Raw genomic sequence first — 15,653 nt, 5'->3', positions numbered from 1 at the left:
TCGCGTGGGAAAAACTCGCGTGGGAAAAACTCGCGTGGGAAAAACTCGCGTGGGAAAAACTCGCGTGGGGAAAAACTCGCGTGGAAAAAGGAAAAACTCGCGTGGGAAAGGGGAAACTCGCGTGGGAAAAACTCGCGTGTGGGCGGGTCAACCGACAGCCAATGGAGAGCAATGTGCGGGAGAAACCTCTAGGGGGGGACGTGCATGGGGACAAACATCACCAGGGCATCCACCCACACTATCCACAGCACATCACTCACCTGGGATAGCCCGCAACACATCATCCACGCTGCGGTAACGTCTTTTTATCATGGCTCCCTCTCACAACTGACAACCCAAACACCACCATGCCATCAGCTCGAGGAAGACGTGCTCTACTTGGGGCTTTGGAGCAAATTGACTTTCAAAAAAGAAATAACAGAGTCTTGCTGTTGGTGACTTCTACTGCCGAGTACATCACCTCTCAAGAGCCACTCTGAGACGAAGTTCCTAAAATGCAACTTCTTTGAACGAGGAAGATTCCCGCTTTGGAACGTTTCTTTCCAACTGAAGGCAAAAGCACGCACTGTAGGGCAGTGGTCCCTGGTTCCTCAACTTCGCTTTCAGAGGGCCAGGGGGCCAAATCCATTCTCAACAGAAGCTGCATCACCAAACCACGATATTCCTGCAGTCGCCAGGCTCCTCTTCATCACCTGCAAAAAAACAACAGTGCCAGCAGGAAGCATCCTGTCGGGCGACACAGACCTCTTCCACAACACCCTCCTCCTCGAAAGCAACGTGGACTTCTGCTCACCTGCTCCACCCAGATGCCACTGTCGGACACTGCAGCCATCATCGCTTGAGGCACCTAAGATACCAACAGACGGAAAACTACCGTTGCACTTGCAAGGAATCACCAGCCTCACGCTCTTCCTTTCTACTAACCAGCTCACCTTGGAGTGCTCGTCCAATTCCAAAGGCTGCCTGCACGGTGCCTGCAAAACCAAAGAGAAGTGAACTCCTGACACTTAGCATTTATGAGGGGCCTGCCACCAGCTGCAAAGGTTCTAGGGACAACAGGGTACTCTGTAGGCGATCGGGAAAGGCGATGAGCCATCCCATACCCTGAAAGACACTACGCCGTATGTCCCTGCCGCTTTCTTGAGAACTGCTAAAACTCCATATACAGATGCAGACAAGATGCTCACCCTAACCCCTGCCAGATAATCTCACCATCAGCCCTGTTAAGAGAGATGATAGCAGCAACTTACACAGCATACAGCAACGCTGGTGAAGAAAACAAGGTTCCATCTTCAATAAAGCCAGGAATTCCAGGAAGATGCAATGCACCTAGAATAAAGAAAACATGCATCCTATTAAACCACCTTGCCACCCCTGAACACTCAGTACAAAATTACTGACCTGGAAAAAAAAGAGCTTCAGACAAGCGTATTTTCCATTATACATGCTGCTGAACCTTGACCGGTCCTGAAGTTCCTACCGCAAACAGACACCTCCGCTCCTCTAAATGTCAAAACGCATCTGCCCAAATAGTTTCGAGAGCTCAAAAGCTGCAAAGGACTGAAGGAACAGCAAAGCACCGACACCCCAGAAGCCCAGGAACAGAATGAGCTCCCTGATGAGCGGCTGTGGCTCATATACCCCGGGCCCCGCCCACCACCCTTCCCACAGTCCCCTGGGAAAGGGGCGGGGCCAACCACCAGAAGACATGAAGGCAGCCAGAGGAGCAGCAGGGAGTTTTCTCATCTGCCTTCAGTTTAGGGTGTGCAAAGTGCTGAGCAGAGAAAGCGACCCTTACTGGAAACAGCAATGCCTGCGCTTTTACTGCAACTGCATCTACACTGCATCAGCAACATGACCGGGTAGCGAATTAGACTTAATTTTCCTGGGGCCTGGATAGAAAAAGAGTGAAGGCATCCTAAATGGCAAACAGTAAGATAAGAGCGCTCTGAAGAGCACAAAAAAATAAAATCGAAAGGGAGCTAAAGTGCTACAGAAGTGCTGTGGAGTACAAGAAAGGACTCAGATGACATTGCTACAAGGTGCTGTGGAGATCCAGGAAGGTCTCGGGAGGCATCGTGACTGTGAGGAGAGGGGTGTTGAGGGGGCTGATGGGCAAAAGAAGGCTTGGGGATGACAAGGAGGAACTCGGGTGATCATCTGAGCAGAGTACAGATGGTCTCGGGTGGCCGGGGACTGAACGCGGGAATCCTAGACAGCGTAGAGGAACAAATGAGTGTTCTGTGGCTCAAAGATGGCCCCACCTGAAGTGCTACAAGATGGATGTGGAGCACGAGGAAGGTCTCAGGAGGCATCGTGACCTGGAGAAGAAATGTCCCGAGGGAGCCAGGGAGACAGAAAAAGGATTGGAGACACAGCGATTAAATCCAGAGGGGATCTGAACCGAGTAACCATGTCATCGGAGGGCCAGGGAACAAATAGAGGCACGGCTAGAGGGAAGAGAGGACAGAATGACTGGGCTGGGTCACAGATATGGCTCGGGAAGTCTTCTGAGGCAACAAGAGGGGTGCGAGGTTCGCTACAAAGCTAAAAGTGTGCTAAGGGCAACCTCGAAGGCATCGACAGGCATCGTGACACCATTAGAGGGGTCCCGATTGGGCCAAAGACACCAAAGAAGGCTCAGGGGCACAAGGAGGAAGTCTGGAGGGGATTTGAACAGAGTGTCCTTGGGAGGCCAGGGACCAAATGGAGGCACCCTAGATGGCAGAGGGGACGATAAGAGCGCTCTGGGGCGCAAACAAGCCCACAGACAGGTTTCTGAGGGAATGCGAGAGGATCAAAGTCCGCTACAGAGCTCAGACAGGGCTGTGGTACGCAAAGAAGGTGTCTGAAGAGGCACGGTGACTGGGAGCAGAGGGGTCGTGAAAGGCTCGGAGGGATAAGAGAGATTGAAAGGGAGGCAAACTGTTACCAAAGCGCTGTGGAGCGCAAGGAAGGTCTCGGGAGGCATCCTAGCTGGCATAGAGGAGAAAAAGAATGCGCTTATTTGGGAACGGAGATCTTGGGAGAGGTGCGATTGCGACAAAACGAGTCCAAAGGAGGCTTACAGAGCTAAAAGTGTGCTGCGGGGAACATCTAAGACCTCGGGAGGCATCGTGACAGTAGCAGAGGGGTTCCGAGAGGGACAGACAAAAGAAGGCTCGAGAACGTGATGAAGAAGTCGAGAGGGGATTTGAACAGACTACAGGTGTCCTCAGGGGACCAGGGACTGAACAGAGGGCTGTGGGGCACGAGGACGGCCTCAGAAGGTGTGATGACGGGATAAGAAGGGTGCTGAGAGTGAAAGAGAGACAGAAGGCTCTGGGACACAATACAAAACTGAAGAAGGTGTCCCGCGATGTACAGATGTCCTCAGGGGATGAGCGACTGAATGGAGACATCCTAGATGGCAGCGAACAAGGTAAGAGAGCTCTGGGGCACAGAGCAAGCATGAGGAAGGGTTCTGTCTGAATAAGAGAGATACAAAGAGGGCAGCAGAGCTCCAAAGGTGCCGTGGGGCACGAGGACGGTCTCGGGAAGCGTCGTGATGGGAACGAGAGGGCTCCGGAGGGTGGGGGGAACGTGGACATAGAGACAAACAAAGGATTGCTGACACAATGAGGTACTCGGGAGGGGATCTGAACAGAGTACAGATGTCCTTAGGGGACCAGGGACCGAACGGAGGCATCCGACATGGCAGAGGGGAAGGCAAGAGTGCTCTGGGGCACATGAAAGCCGAGGAAGAGTTGTGTCTGAATAAGAAAGATACAAAGCCTGCTGCAGAACTAAAGGATGGTCGTGGAACGCAAGGACGCTCGCAGGCATCGTCGTGACAGAAATAGAGGGGTGCTGAGGTGGCCGGAGAGACAGATGGTGCTCGAGGACACAAAGGTACTCGGGAGGGGATTTGAACAGAACACAGATGTCGTGAGGGAGACGCTGACCCACTGGAGGCAAGCGAGATGGAGGGGAGGACAAAAAGACCGCTCTGAGGAAGAGGAGATGTTCTGACAAACCGAGAGGGGTACAAATTACGCTCCAGAGATAAAAGCGTGCTGAGGAGACCCTCTAAAGCCTCAGGATGAACTGAGAATAAAGGAAAAAAATAAAAGACGCAAAGAAAACTTAACAAGCAACAGGGTACGTGACAAACAAGAAAGAATTAAAAAAGAGGGATAGACAGCTTGATAAAAGTAGACATAGAAAGAAAATTTAAAAAGCAAAAGGGTACAAGGCAGAGGAGAAAAAAATTATTAAAAAATAGGGACAGAAAACTAGATAAAAGTAGACATAGCAAAAAAAATGAAAAATGAAGGCATTAAAGGAGAAAAAAACTAAAAAATAGGGACAACAAACTAAATAAACGGAGACATAGAAAGAAAACTGAAAAATAAAGACAGTGAACTGGATAAAAGTAGATATAGAAAAAAATTTAAAAGCAATGTGACACAGGACAGACAGGAAATAATAAAAAAATAGGGTTAGGCATCTTGATAAAAGTAAACATAGAAAGAAAGTTTTTGAAGTGACAACATAGAGGACAGATAGGAAAAAAGTAAATAATAGAGATAGAAAAATGCATAAAAGTGAAGATAGAAACAAAAATTCACAAATGAAGACATTGAGAGGAAAACATTAGAAAATAGCGAAGAAACCTGAACAGACGGAGACATAGAAAGAAAATTTTAAAAGCGACTGGGTACAGGACAGACTAGAATGAATTAAAAAATAAAGACGGTGAACTGGATAAAAATAGATGAGGAAAGAAAATTTAAAAGCGATGGGGTACAGGACAGACAGGAAAAGTTTTAAAAATAGGAAATTTAGAAGCAACGGGGCACAGGACAGAGAGGAAAAATTAAAAAATAAAGATAGTGAACTGGATAAAAGTAGACATAGAAAGAAAATTTTTAAAGCAACAGGGTACGTGACAGACAGGAAATAAAAAATAGCAAGGCAGCTTCATAAAAGTAGACATAGCATTGTGGTTTTACCCCGGCTGGCAACTAAGTACCATACAGCTGCTTGCTCACTCCCTCACAGTGGGATGGGGGGAGAATTGGAAGAGTAAATGTGAGAAAGAAACTCATGGGTTGATATAAAAACAGTTTAATAATTAATAAGAAATTTAAAAAAAAAAAAAGGCGGGGGACCAACAAAGAGAGAGGAAAATAAAACCCAAGAAAAACAAGCAGTGTAAATGAAAACAATTGCTTACCACCAACCATCCAATGAGCAGCCAGTTCTGAGCGGCGCCCCCCCCCCCCCCCCCAACCTCCACCCCCAGTTTTATTGCTGAGCATCATGTCATATGGTCTGGAATATCCCTTTGGGCAGCTGGGGTCAGCTCTCCCGGCTGTGTCCCCTCCCAGCTCCTTGTGCACCCCCAGCCTGCTGGCTGGCGGGCAGGGTGAGGAGCAGAAGAGCCCTTGGCGCTGTGCAGAGGAGAGGATGCGTGGCTCACCGCAGCTCCTGGTGCCAGCAGGAGACCTTCACCACCCGACGCTTCTCTCTCTGCCCCTTCCTCCTCTGCAGTGCCACCTACCTGACCCTTGCCCACTCAGCAGCACGCAGCAGAGGCCTTGATGCTCCTCATCTGGAAGAATTCCTCAATACGTGGCGGCTCACGCACATAGTCAACAGAGGCACCGAGCTCCCAGCACCACGTGCTGGTGGTCTGCTCTGTTGGGGATGGCTCGGAGGGATCCTCCTTGCCACAGGGACTGCCTGTTCCTTGCTGGAGGCAGCTGCCTGTGCAGGACCCCCTGGATTCCCTCCTCAGCCAGTTCCCCTTCCTCAGCTCCCTCCGGCAGCCATGCCCAGGCAGCCCCCTCTCCAGCTAGAGCCCCTTCCCACAGCAGGGCCAGCCCCATCCTCAGCCTCACTGGCCACACCTGGGGCTGCCCCAGCTCCAGCCCCAGCTGGGGCCCATCGGGAACAGGGGCCATTGCCAAAGCCCCACAGCACATCACCCCCTGCCCTGCTCCTGTCCACAGCCAGGAGCTCTGCACCCAGGGGCTGCAAACACAGCCAGGGGCACAGAGGAGGCAGGAAAAGTTTATGCCTTAAGGCACATAAGAAATCCCGGCAGTGAGCTGGCTACGAGGCTCAGTGCCCAAAGGCAGCAGGACAGAGGGAGAAAAGGGAAGAGAAAAGCAGGAGGAAGGACAGGGGGACATAGAGGTGTGGGACAGGGAAGCCAGAAAACGGGACGCTGCAAACAAGAGAGGGACAGGGAGCAGGACAATGGTGTAGCGGAGAGACTGCGCAAGAAAACAGGGACAGAGAGATGGAGGAATAAATAAGAGAGACGGGGCAGGGGGGAGAGAGGCAGAAGGGACCAGCAGGACAAGATAGAGACAAGACAAGGGATGGGGAAAACTTCTAAAGTGATAGGGGAACAGAAACATAGACAAGAATTAAAAAATAGGTACACGGAGCTGCATAGAGGGAGACATAGGAAGGAAATTTGAAAAGCAATGGGGTGCAAGAAACACAGGCAAGAAATTAAAATTAGGTCAGGGAGACAGAGAGAGGGAAAGGTAGCAAGAAAATTTAAAAAGCGACTGGGTTCAAGAAACATATGCAACAATTTAAAAAACAGGGATGGAGAAGTAGAAAGAAACCTTCAAAAGCAATGGGGTACAAGAAACACAGGCAAGAACTAAAAAACAGGGACAGGGAGCCTGATAGAAGGAAACTGTAGTGGGTTGACCTTGGCTGGCTGCTGGGTGCCCACCGAGCTGCTCTATCACTCCCCCTCTTCAACAAGACAGGGAGAGAAAATACAATGAAAAAGCTTGGGGTACAAGATAAGGACAAAGAGATCACTCCCCAATTACTGTCACAGGCAAAACAGACTCGACTTGGGGAAATTAATATAATTTATTGTTGATCAAAATCAGAGTAGGATCATGAGAAATAAGAACAAATCTAGAAAACACCTTCCCCCCACCCCTCTCTTTTTTCCTGGGCTCATCTTCACTCCTCACTTCTCTACCTCCTCCCCCCGAGTAGCGCAGGGGGACAGGGAGCGGGGGTTGCAGTCAGTTCATCACGTGTTGTCTCTGCCACTCCTTCCTCCTCACGCTCTTCTTCTGCTCCAGTGTGGGGTCCCTCCTATGGGGCCACAGGTCCTGCCAGCAAACCTGCTCCAGCATGGGCTCCTCTCCACAGCTGCTGACAGGAGCCTGTTCCCGTGTGTGCTCTCCACAGGGTCACAGCTTCCTTCAGGCACATTCACCTGCTCCGACACGGGGCCCTCCACGGGCTGCGGGTGGATGTCTGCTCCACCACGGACCTCCACGGGCTGCAAGGGGACAGCCTGCCTCACCATGGTCTTCACCACAGGCTACAGGGGAATCTCTGCTCCGGTGCCTGGAGCACCTCCTCCCCCTCCTCCTTCCCTGACCTTGGTGTCTGCAGGGCTGTTTCACACTCGCATTTTCTCTGTCACAGCTTCAGCGCAGCATTTTTTAGCCCTTCTTAAATACGTCATCACAGAGGTGCTACCAGCGTTGCTGATGGGCTCAGCTTTGAGCAGCAGCAGATCTGTCTTGGAGCGGGCTGGAACTGGCTGTGCCCAGCACGGGGGCAACTCCTGGTGTCTTGTCACAGAAGCCGCCCCTGCAGCCCCTGCCTCCACCCCCAGCTAACAAAGCCTTGCCACATAAATCCAATAGGACAGCCATCGGCTGCAGGGCAGGTGGGGGGATTGAAAGATAGGGAAAGGGAGCCACAGAGAGAGAGGCAGAGGCGGGGGAAAATCCATAGCGATGGGCTACAGGCCAGAGAGGAGGAAGGGAGAGGGAACCAGACTGAGAGAGATGGAGAAAAACAAAGAATAGTGATCGGCCGCAGAGCAGAGAGGGAGGAATTAAAAAGGGGACAGTGAGGTGGACAGAGAGAGACTGAGAAATACCAAAACCCTCAATGAGCTAAAGGGGGGAGGACTTAAAGGACAGGGAGCCAGACAGAGAACGGTAAAGAGAAAAATGGGCTATGGGACAGAGGAGGAAGAAATTGAAACATAGGGACAGGGACCTGGAACGAGAGAATCTAAAGAAAGAAAAAGTATATCTAGAACACAGGGCAGAGAAAAAGGAATTAAAAAATAGGGACATGGAGCCAGACAGAGAGTATGGGGCGGGGGGGGGCATTGTGAAGGGCTAGAGGGCAGAGGGGGAGGAATTTAAAAAATTGGGATAGGAAAACAGACAGATAGATGGAGAAAGACAAAAGTAGTGATGGGCTGCAGGACAGAGACAGAGGATGAAAAAAAGAGGGACAGCGAACAGGACAGAAGCACGGAGAGAAAAAGAAAACAGAGAGGTGGAACCACAGAGAAAGAGGGAGACTTGGAGAATGAGAGAGGGAGAAGTGCAGGGAAGCAAACAAAATGACAACGATGAGAGAAAGGGGGCAGGGGCAGGGAGGGACCAGGATGCAGAAGAGGGGCGACACAGCCCCAGGAGTCCAGGACTCACCGCAGCACCCGCTGTCAGAGCTGCTGGGACAATTTGACAGCTCGGACTCATCTCTCTCTCTTCCCCCGCCGCCCCCTTCCTCCTCTGTAGCTCCAGTCGCTTGACTGTCATCCACCTAAAAGAACAGACTGGCCTGTTACAGCTCTCACAATGAGGCTTCCCAGACACGCAGCCTGACACGCGCTCACACTGCACAGCTGCACTGTGCTTTTGGTTACGCACACAGACCCTGCGGTGCACACTGGTGATGGGATCTGCTGAGGACTACACTAAGAGGGATCCTTCCTCACCCAGCGAGGCAGGCTGTCCCCTGTCTGCAGCTGGAGGATCCCCCTTATTTTATTCTTCAGCTGCTTTACCTTTTTCTGGCCCATCCAGCTTCAGCCGCGGCAGCTCCTGCCCACAGCCAGTAAGCGCTCCAGCTGTCCCTTGTCGCCCATGCCGCTCGGAGAACGAGGCCAAAGGCAACCCACCCAAACCTGAGCCAGATGCAGTCCACAACGTCCCCGCAGAGGAACCCACAACTGAGGCCTCAGCGCTGCCTCTGGGAGAGGGAAAGAGCAAGCAACTGTTATCCACAGGGGTGACTGTAGCTCTCCTCAGGCAGGAACCCCTCCTTCTGCAGGAGCTTCTGGAGGCACCGCTCTTTCCCCAAACCAGGAGGCAGCTGCTGGCCTTCGATTTCTTCTTCTTTACCTTTCTCTGGCCTCCGCAGCTTCAGCCACGGCAGCTCCTGTCTGCAGCCAGTACGTGTTCTGCCTGTCCCTTTTCGCCCCCACGCCACGAGCGGAGCAAGGCCAGGCAGAGACAACCCACGCAAGCCTGAGGCAGGTGCAGTCCATGGCATCCCCAGGGGAGGAACGGACAACTGCGTCTTCAGCACAGCCTCTGGGAGAAGGAAAGAAGCAGCAGAGACCATTAGTACCGTAACTTGCCCCTGGCTGAACACCCTCCTTCCGCAGGGGCTTCTGGAGACGCATCGACGGCAAGCCTGCCGCCGGCTTGGGGGCAGCCTGGGGCTACGGGACAGGCTTCAGGGGAGGCGCTGGAGCTGGGGGCAGCTGCACGGGGCCGGGGGAGGCTCAGGGGGAGCTCTGGCGGGCTGGGGAGGCACCCGGCGTCTGCGCCTGGGGGGGTGCCCGCCTCCTTCCCCGCTTCCCTTCTGTCAGCTCCCGGGTAACTCCCTGGGGCTGCCCTGACCCGGCTCGCCTCCAGCACACCGGGAGCCTGCCGCAGCGGGCAGTTTGCAGCCTCCCCTCCCGCCACCCCCGGGCGGCCAGCGGGCAGGAGACACCCCCGCACCCGCCGGAGGGGCTCGCTCGCCTCGCCGGTGGCCTCGGCCCTCACCCGCCGTCACCGCCGGGACCCGCGCCGCCACGCTGCTCCCGGGCACCGCGCACACACCAGCTGCGGACGGCGTGCCGGAGGATGCCGGGCAGCAGCAGCGCCGTAACGTTAACGTTCGCTCTCCGAGCGGTCAGCAGGGCGAGGAACGGCCGATGCCTCGGCACGGTTCGCACCGTCCAAAGACGGTAACTGCTTACCGGGGGGACAGGGCTGACATTTCTCCGCCCTTTCCCCCATGTACGCGCCCCCCCCCAGACAAGGGGGGCTCTGCTAAGGAAAAAAGGGGGGGGCGGCCCCCCCAAACGGTTGCAGCCCCCCCAGCCCCTGTCCCGCAGGCTGGCAGCTGCCCCACGGCGGGGCGGGGGGGAGACGGGCCAGAGGGGAGTGTGCCAGAGGACGGTGCCACGTCCCTTGCTCAGGCTCTGCTCTGGGATGTTTCCCCTCCGTTCCCACGCTGGGAGGGGCTCCCCAGGGCAACAGACGCCCCCGGTCCCTCTCGGCCCCGGACTCTCCCCCCCCCAGACGAGACAGCCCTTGCTGCCGCAGGTGGGGGGCACCCGCTGCAGAGAGAGCCAGGAGCCTCCAGACACAGGGCCGGCCCCTTACCATCAGTACGCTTAACGACCGGCCGGCAAAGCTGGGCTGGGGGGGATCTGCTGAGCATCACAAGACACTTGCAACACGACATCTGAAAAACACAAATCCCAAATTATATTTCAGCATATTAAAAAAATAGCTCAGAAGTAGAGGAATTCAGTCAGAATAAGGCATAGCATAGTGGTTGAGCTAAAGGAGGATTCTAGGTAAACAGGTCAGCTTGAAATACAACACGTCCTTTAAAGGCTAGAGCGATTTGAACACTTAAAATCAACATTCAGACTAACTGATACGATTTTGAACACAGTCTTAGCGTAAAAGTAAACACTCTTGCTGGGGCTGGAAAAAGTCTCGTCCCTTCCTTACAGCACTGCTGCAGGGAGAGAACCCTGTGAGGCTGCAGGACCAGGTTGTACCGTCGTCAGAATCTACGCTTACAGACCCACCACGACAGCTACAGCCCTTACGCTGCTGCCGCTGCACATCTGGCTTGCTCGCTCGCTCTATAAAGCCGAAAGTGAAGTGTAAAACTTTAAAGAGTGAAATAAAAAATAAAGAATAAATCTCAGTAATTCACTTTATACTAAACAGGTGCGTGTATGTTTCTATACATCCAATAAAAATACTTACACTATAAAAGTATTTGATTTTCCTTCTGCATTAATTTAACTTGCATAGCTGTGAATTAATACCATTAAATTATCTGCCTCCAAAATACACAGGGAAAAATTTGACTAGCGTTTTTTTGTGTGTGTTACATAGTTAGGATGGACATCTGGCCAGCTGCAGTGCCCAAGAGAGATGCTACTGAACTGCCAGCGAAATGTGCCATTGAAAGCGAGACAGAAATAAAGTACTTCACAGCACTCCATCAAAATATCGAGAAAAAACCCTGTAACATTCAGTTGCCTCTCTTTTTAAAGATTTAGAACAAGTACCTAACTGCTTAAGTACACCCAATAAATTATATGCTACAGCTATTTGGCAGTTACAGTTTAAACAGTGCAAGTCAATTTGTAAATTATACAATTTTAACTTTTTTTTTTTTTTAAAGTTTCATTCATGATAGAAAATCAGTGAGATAAGAAATCCCCCATATGGTTTTACTTTTGGAAAGGGGGCAGGGGGAAATCAAATCTCCGGTGCTGCAATACATAAGGCTACCAAAAAGGATTGGCAGATTTGCTAATGCTTTTGGCTGTACTGAAGCACACAGAGGAACATCTTTTTATGATGTCTCCACTGTCACAACTGAGAACCCAAACACCAGCGATGCCATCAGCTGCTGGAAGACGTGCTGTACTTGGGTCTTTGGAGCAAAACTGACTTAAAAAAAAAAAAAACAAACAGAGTCTTGTTGCTGATGACTTCTACTGCCAAGTACATCACCTCTGAAGATTCACTCTGATAGGAAGTTCCTAAAATGCAACTTCTTTGAACGAGGAAGATTCCCGCTTTGGAACGTTTCTTTCCAACCGAAGTCAAAATTACACACTGTAGTGCAGTGGTCCTTCAGCTTTCAGAGGGCCAGGGGTCTGAATCCATCCTCAAGAGAAGCTGCATCAGCAAACCAGGACATTCCTGCAGTCGGCAAGTTCCTCTTCATCACCTGCAAAAAAAACAGCGCCAGCAGGAAGCATCCTGTCGGGCGACACAGACCTCTTCCACAACACCCTCCTCCTCAAAAGCAACGTGGCCTCCTGCTCACCTGCTCCGCACTGATTCTGGTGTCGGACGCTGCGGCCGTCATCGCTTGTGGCACCTAAGATACCAAAAGACAGAAAACTACCGTTGCGCTTGTGAGATATCACCAGTCCCATACTGCTCTTCACTACTACCCAGCTCACCTCAAATGCTCATCCAATTCCAAAGGCGGCCTGCCTGGCGCCTGCAAAACAGCCTAGGCATATCAACATATTAACCATAGACTCCTCTTGCTGTTCCACCTACCCCTGACTCTACAGCCCCAGGCAGAGCAGCTCCAAGCCACACACACGCACGCGCAGACCGCTCCTCAGAAGCGCCACATCGCTCTGCTCAGAAGCTACAGCAGCCGCCCCTCTGCTCTTCTCACCTCTGCCAATTTAACTCAAATCTTCAGTATGTCTGCAGAAAGCCTGCGCAGCACCTGCAAGAGCCGAGGGAAACACACCACCGAGAGGCCTCTGGGTACCGCAGTATCCAACTGATCCCAAGAAAAACCACAAGCAGAATGCGCATCTCGTGGTCGCTGTACCCCAGGGCTCACCCACCACCCCAGCCGCAATCACCTGGGGAAGCGGCGGGCCATGGGGAGACCCCTGGGCAAGTCTCCTGCTCTGGCTGGGGCCTGCAGCTTGCGAAGCACGGACGAGATGGTCCGTTACTGGGAACACCACCACCTTTACCACAACTTTCCGTACCGCACCAACAAGGTGAAGAGCCCTGCTGCCCTCCAGAGTGCCCCAGGGCCTTCGCCGGGGGCCGCAGGGGGCCCCGCCGCCCTCCAGAGCGCCCCTAACCCCGTCCCAACCCCTACAGGCACTACCACAGACCAACATGGCCGACGGGCCGCCCCGGCTGAGAACTACAGCTCCCGGCATGCCCCGCGGCCCGGCGGGACCCCTGCACGTCAAGAACTACAGCTCCCGGCATGCCCCGCGGCCCGGCGGGACCCCTGCACGTCAAGAACTACAGCTCCCGGCATGCCCCGCGGCCTGGCGGGACTCCAGCTCTCCCACGGGCCGCCCCTCTCCGCTCCCCTCAGCACCCCCCGCCTCGCCGCAGCGGGGCAGCTCCATATCTGGCACCCCGTCGCCAGCAACGGTTGCCTGAGATCACTCTCTGCCCACACAGACAGACAGACAGACAGTCCGGCGCCGCCGCGGCCACGACAGACTCGGCAGAAGCACCGCCCCCTCTCCGGGCGGGAGGGAAGATGGCGGCCGCGGCCGGAAGCGGCGGCACCTCCTTCCGCCTCGGTAGGCGCCGGAGGGGGGGTGCCGGCACTTCCGGCGGCTCTGATTGGGCGCTGCCGCCCAGGCGTGGGCGGGACTTCCCTTCCGGGCCAAGGCCTGCTTCCGGTAGGGGCGGGGCCGGTGGTCGGTGGGGACGGGGGCGCCGCTGCCAGACAGTGAGAGCGGGCGAGGCCGCTGGAGGGGGCGGGCGGCCGGGCAGGGTCCCCGGTGCGGGGGGTGTGCAACCGGGGTCCCCATCCCTGCTCTCTCTGTCCCGCCCCCCAGGCCGCCATGAGCCTGCAGTGGACAGCAGTCGCCACCTTCCTCTACGCCGAGGTCTTCCTCGTCCTCCTGCTCTGCGTCCCCTTCGTCTCAGCTGCCAGGTGGGGCGGGAGGGATCCCCTGGGGGCTGAGGGAGCGTCTTGGGGGGGGGGGGGGAATCCCCTGGGGGCTGAGGGAGCGTCTTGGGGGGGGGGGATCCCCTGGGGGCTGAGGGAGCGTCTTGGGGGGGGGATCCCCTGGGGGCTGAGGGAGCGTCTTGGGGGGGGGGGGGATCCCCTGGGGGCTGAGGGAGCGTCTTGGGGGGGGGGGATCCCCTGGGGGCTGAGGGAGCGTCTTGGGGGGGGGGGGGGGGGGGATCCCCTGGGGGCTGAGGGAGCGTCTTGGGGGGGGGGGATCCCCTGGGGGCTGAGGGAGCGTCTTGGGGGGGGGGGATCCCCTGGGGCTGAGGGAGCGTCTTGGGGGGGGGGGGGGATCCCCTGGGGGCTGAGGGAGCGTCTTGGGGGGGGGGGGGATCCCCTGGGGGCTGAGGGAGCGTCTGGGAGGGGGGGGGGGGCTGTCCCGGGGCTGGGGGGTTCTCCTGGGGCTGGGAGGGGGGTCCTCCGGGGCTGGGAGGGGAGTCCCAGGTCCCGTCCCCGACCTCTGCCCCCCCTAGATGGCAGAAGATCTTCAAGTCGCGCCTGGTGGGCCTGGCCGTGGCCTACGGCAACACCGTCTTCGTCGTCCTCATTGTCATCCTCGTGCTCCTGCTCTTCGGTGGGTGCTGGCACCACCCCCCTGGGGGGTTGGGTGGGGGGGAGCTGGGCCACTCCCACCCCCCTCCCCCCCACTGACGCCCCTTGCCCACAGACGCCCTGCGGGAGACCCGTAAGTACGACGTGACGGAGCGGGTGGCCCTGCAGAGCAGCCCTGGCGCCCTCGAACACTTCCACATGAAGCTCTTCCGGGCCCAGCGCAACCTCTACCTGGCCGGCTTCGCCCTCCTGCTCTCCTTGTGAGTGGCGGGGGGGCCAGGGGGGAGGCCGGGGGGGGGTGTGTGGGGGCCGCAGGGCCCGGCTCACCCTCCCTCCCGCAGCCTCCTGCGCCGCCTGGTCACCCTCATCTCGCAGCAGGCTGTGCTGGGCGCCTCCAGCGAGGCCTTCCGGAAACAGGCGGAAGGCGCCAGCCAGGCCGCCCGCCGCTACATGGAGGACAACGACGCCCTGCGGAAGGTACCGCGGCCGGCGGGGGGGGGGAAGGGATCGCCCCAGGCGCCTCCGGCCCTGACGTGCCCCCGGTGTCCCCCCGCAGCAGCTGCAGGAGGCGGGGGGTGATGGGGGCAGCCCCTCCCCCTCCCACGACGAGAACGAGACCCTCAAGGCCAAGGTGGAGAAGCTGAAGGAGGAGCTGGCAGCCAGCAAGCGCAGTACGGAGCGGGCTGGGGGGGTGTTACAGGCGGGCTGCAGGTTTTGGGGGTGACCCTGACACCCCCCACCCACCCCCCCCAGCTCTGGAGAAGGCAGAGAACGAGGTGCAGGCCATGCGGCGCCAGGCCGAGGGGCTGACGCGGGAGTACGACCGGCTGCTGGACCAGCACGCCCGCCTGCAGGTACGGGGGGGCCCTAAACCCCCTGCACCCCCCCACGCCCCCCTTGGCCCCCCCCTAACATCCCTGCCCCCCGCCCCCAGGCAGCCCACGATGGCCCCCGGGACAAGAAGGAGGAGTGATGACCAGGCCACGCCCCCCGGGCCCAAGCCCAACCCACCGGACCAGGCCACGCCCCTGCCCCCCTCCCCCCCCCCCAGCTCGGGGAGGGGGTGGGGGCAGGACTTGGACGAGGCGTTTCCAGGGACCCCCAGCCACCGCCACCCCCCCCACGTTTGGGGACCCCCTGCTCTGTGGCAGCACTCCAGGGGGGCGGGGAGGTCTGCGCCCCCCTTGCCCCTTCCGGGGGGGGTTCCCCGGGTGCGCGCAGCGGGGCCCCCCCCCGCCAGCTTCTGCTTCAATAAACACGTGGGATCAGGCCAG

The 15,653-nt window shown here is 56.2% G+C and overlaps 1 protein-coding gene and 2 long non-coding RNA genes across 5 annotated transcripts in view; 1 reads left to right on the top strand and 2 right to left on the bottom strand.

The window, feature by feature from the left end:
* LOC127028030 (uncharacterized) overlaps window positions 1-389 on the bottom strand; it is a 13,797-nt gene extending 13,408 nt beyond the window's left edge. The window contains exon 1 of the long non-coding RNA XR_007767922.1: window positions 261-389. This is a non-coding gene — a long non-coding RNA (uncharacterized LOC127028030). The remainder of the gene's footprint in view (window positions 1-260) is intronic.
* Window positions 390-8,664: 8,275 nt separating this feature from the next.
* Window positions 8,665-12,353, bottom strand: LOC127028029 (uncharacterized). Its single transcript, XR_007767921.1, has 6 exons — window positions 12,278-12,353; window positions 12,139-12,192; window positions 11,820-12,039; window positions 10,440-10,521; window positions 9,183-9,374; window positions 8,665-9,030 (listed from the first exon to the last, which is right to left on the bottom strand). It is a non-coding gene; the product is annotated as an uncharacterized LOC127028029 (long non-coding RNA).
* A 1,169-nt stretch (window positions 12,354-13,522) lies between these two features.
* Window positions 13,523-15,644, top strand: BCAP31 (B cell receptor associated protein 31). Of its 3 annotated transcripts, XM_050913862.1 has the most exons (8): window positions 13,523-13,542; window positions 13,652-13,749; window positions 14,301-14,401; window positions 14,495-14,639; window positions 14,721-14,856; window positions 14,936-15,050; window positions 15,133-15,233; window positions 15,314-15,644. In XM_050913862.1, exons 2-8 carry the CDS (start codon window positions 13,658-13,660, stop codon window positions 15,350-15,352), a joined length of 729 nt encoding a protein of 242 aa, XP_050769819.1. In that variant the 5' UTR covers window positions 13,523-13,542; window positions 13,652-13,657; the 3' UTR covers window positions 15,353-15,644. The 3 variants fall into 3 exon arrangements, with proteins under 3 accessions (XP_050769819.1, XP_050769820.1, XP_050769818.1); XM_050913863.1 differs by lacking the exon at window positions 13,523-13,542 and having other exon boundaries at window positions 13,622-13,749; window positions 14,945-15,050; XM_050913861.1 differs by lacking the exon at window positions 13,523-13,542 and having other exon boundaries at window positions 13,622-13,749.
* The last annotated feature ends 9 nt before the right edge of the window (window positions 15,645-15,653 follow it).

The sequence above is a fragment of the Gymnogyps californianus genome, unplaced genomic scaffold, assembly GCF_018139145.2.
Source record: "Gymnogyps californianus isolate 813 unplaced genomic scaffold, ASM1813914v2 HiC_scaffold_139, whole genome shotgun sequence".
NCBI lineage: Eukaryota > Metazoa > Chordata > Aves > Accipitriformes > Cathartidae > Gymnogyps > Gymnogyps californianus.
The sequence above is the reverse complement of the archived record's forward strand: the minus strand, read 5'-3'. Positions and strand labels throughout refer to the sequence as shown.

Bases quoted from the DNA above. Each gene is read 5' to 3' on its own strand.
- BCAP31 (XM_050913862.1), top strand. From the start codon at position 13,658: ATGAGCCTGCAGTGGACAGCAGTCGCCACCTTCCTCTACGCCGAGGTC. The intron at 13,750-14,300 runs GTGGGGCGGGAG...TGCCCCCCCTAG, and splicing joins CCCTTCGTCTCAGCTGCCAG to ATGGCAGAAGATCTTCAAGT. The intron at 14,640-14,720 runs GTGAGTGGCGGG...TCCCTCCCGCAG, and splicing joins TTCGCCCTCCTGCTCTCCTT to CCTCCTGCGCCGCCTGGTCA.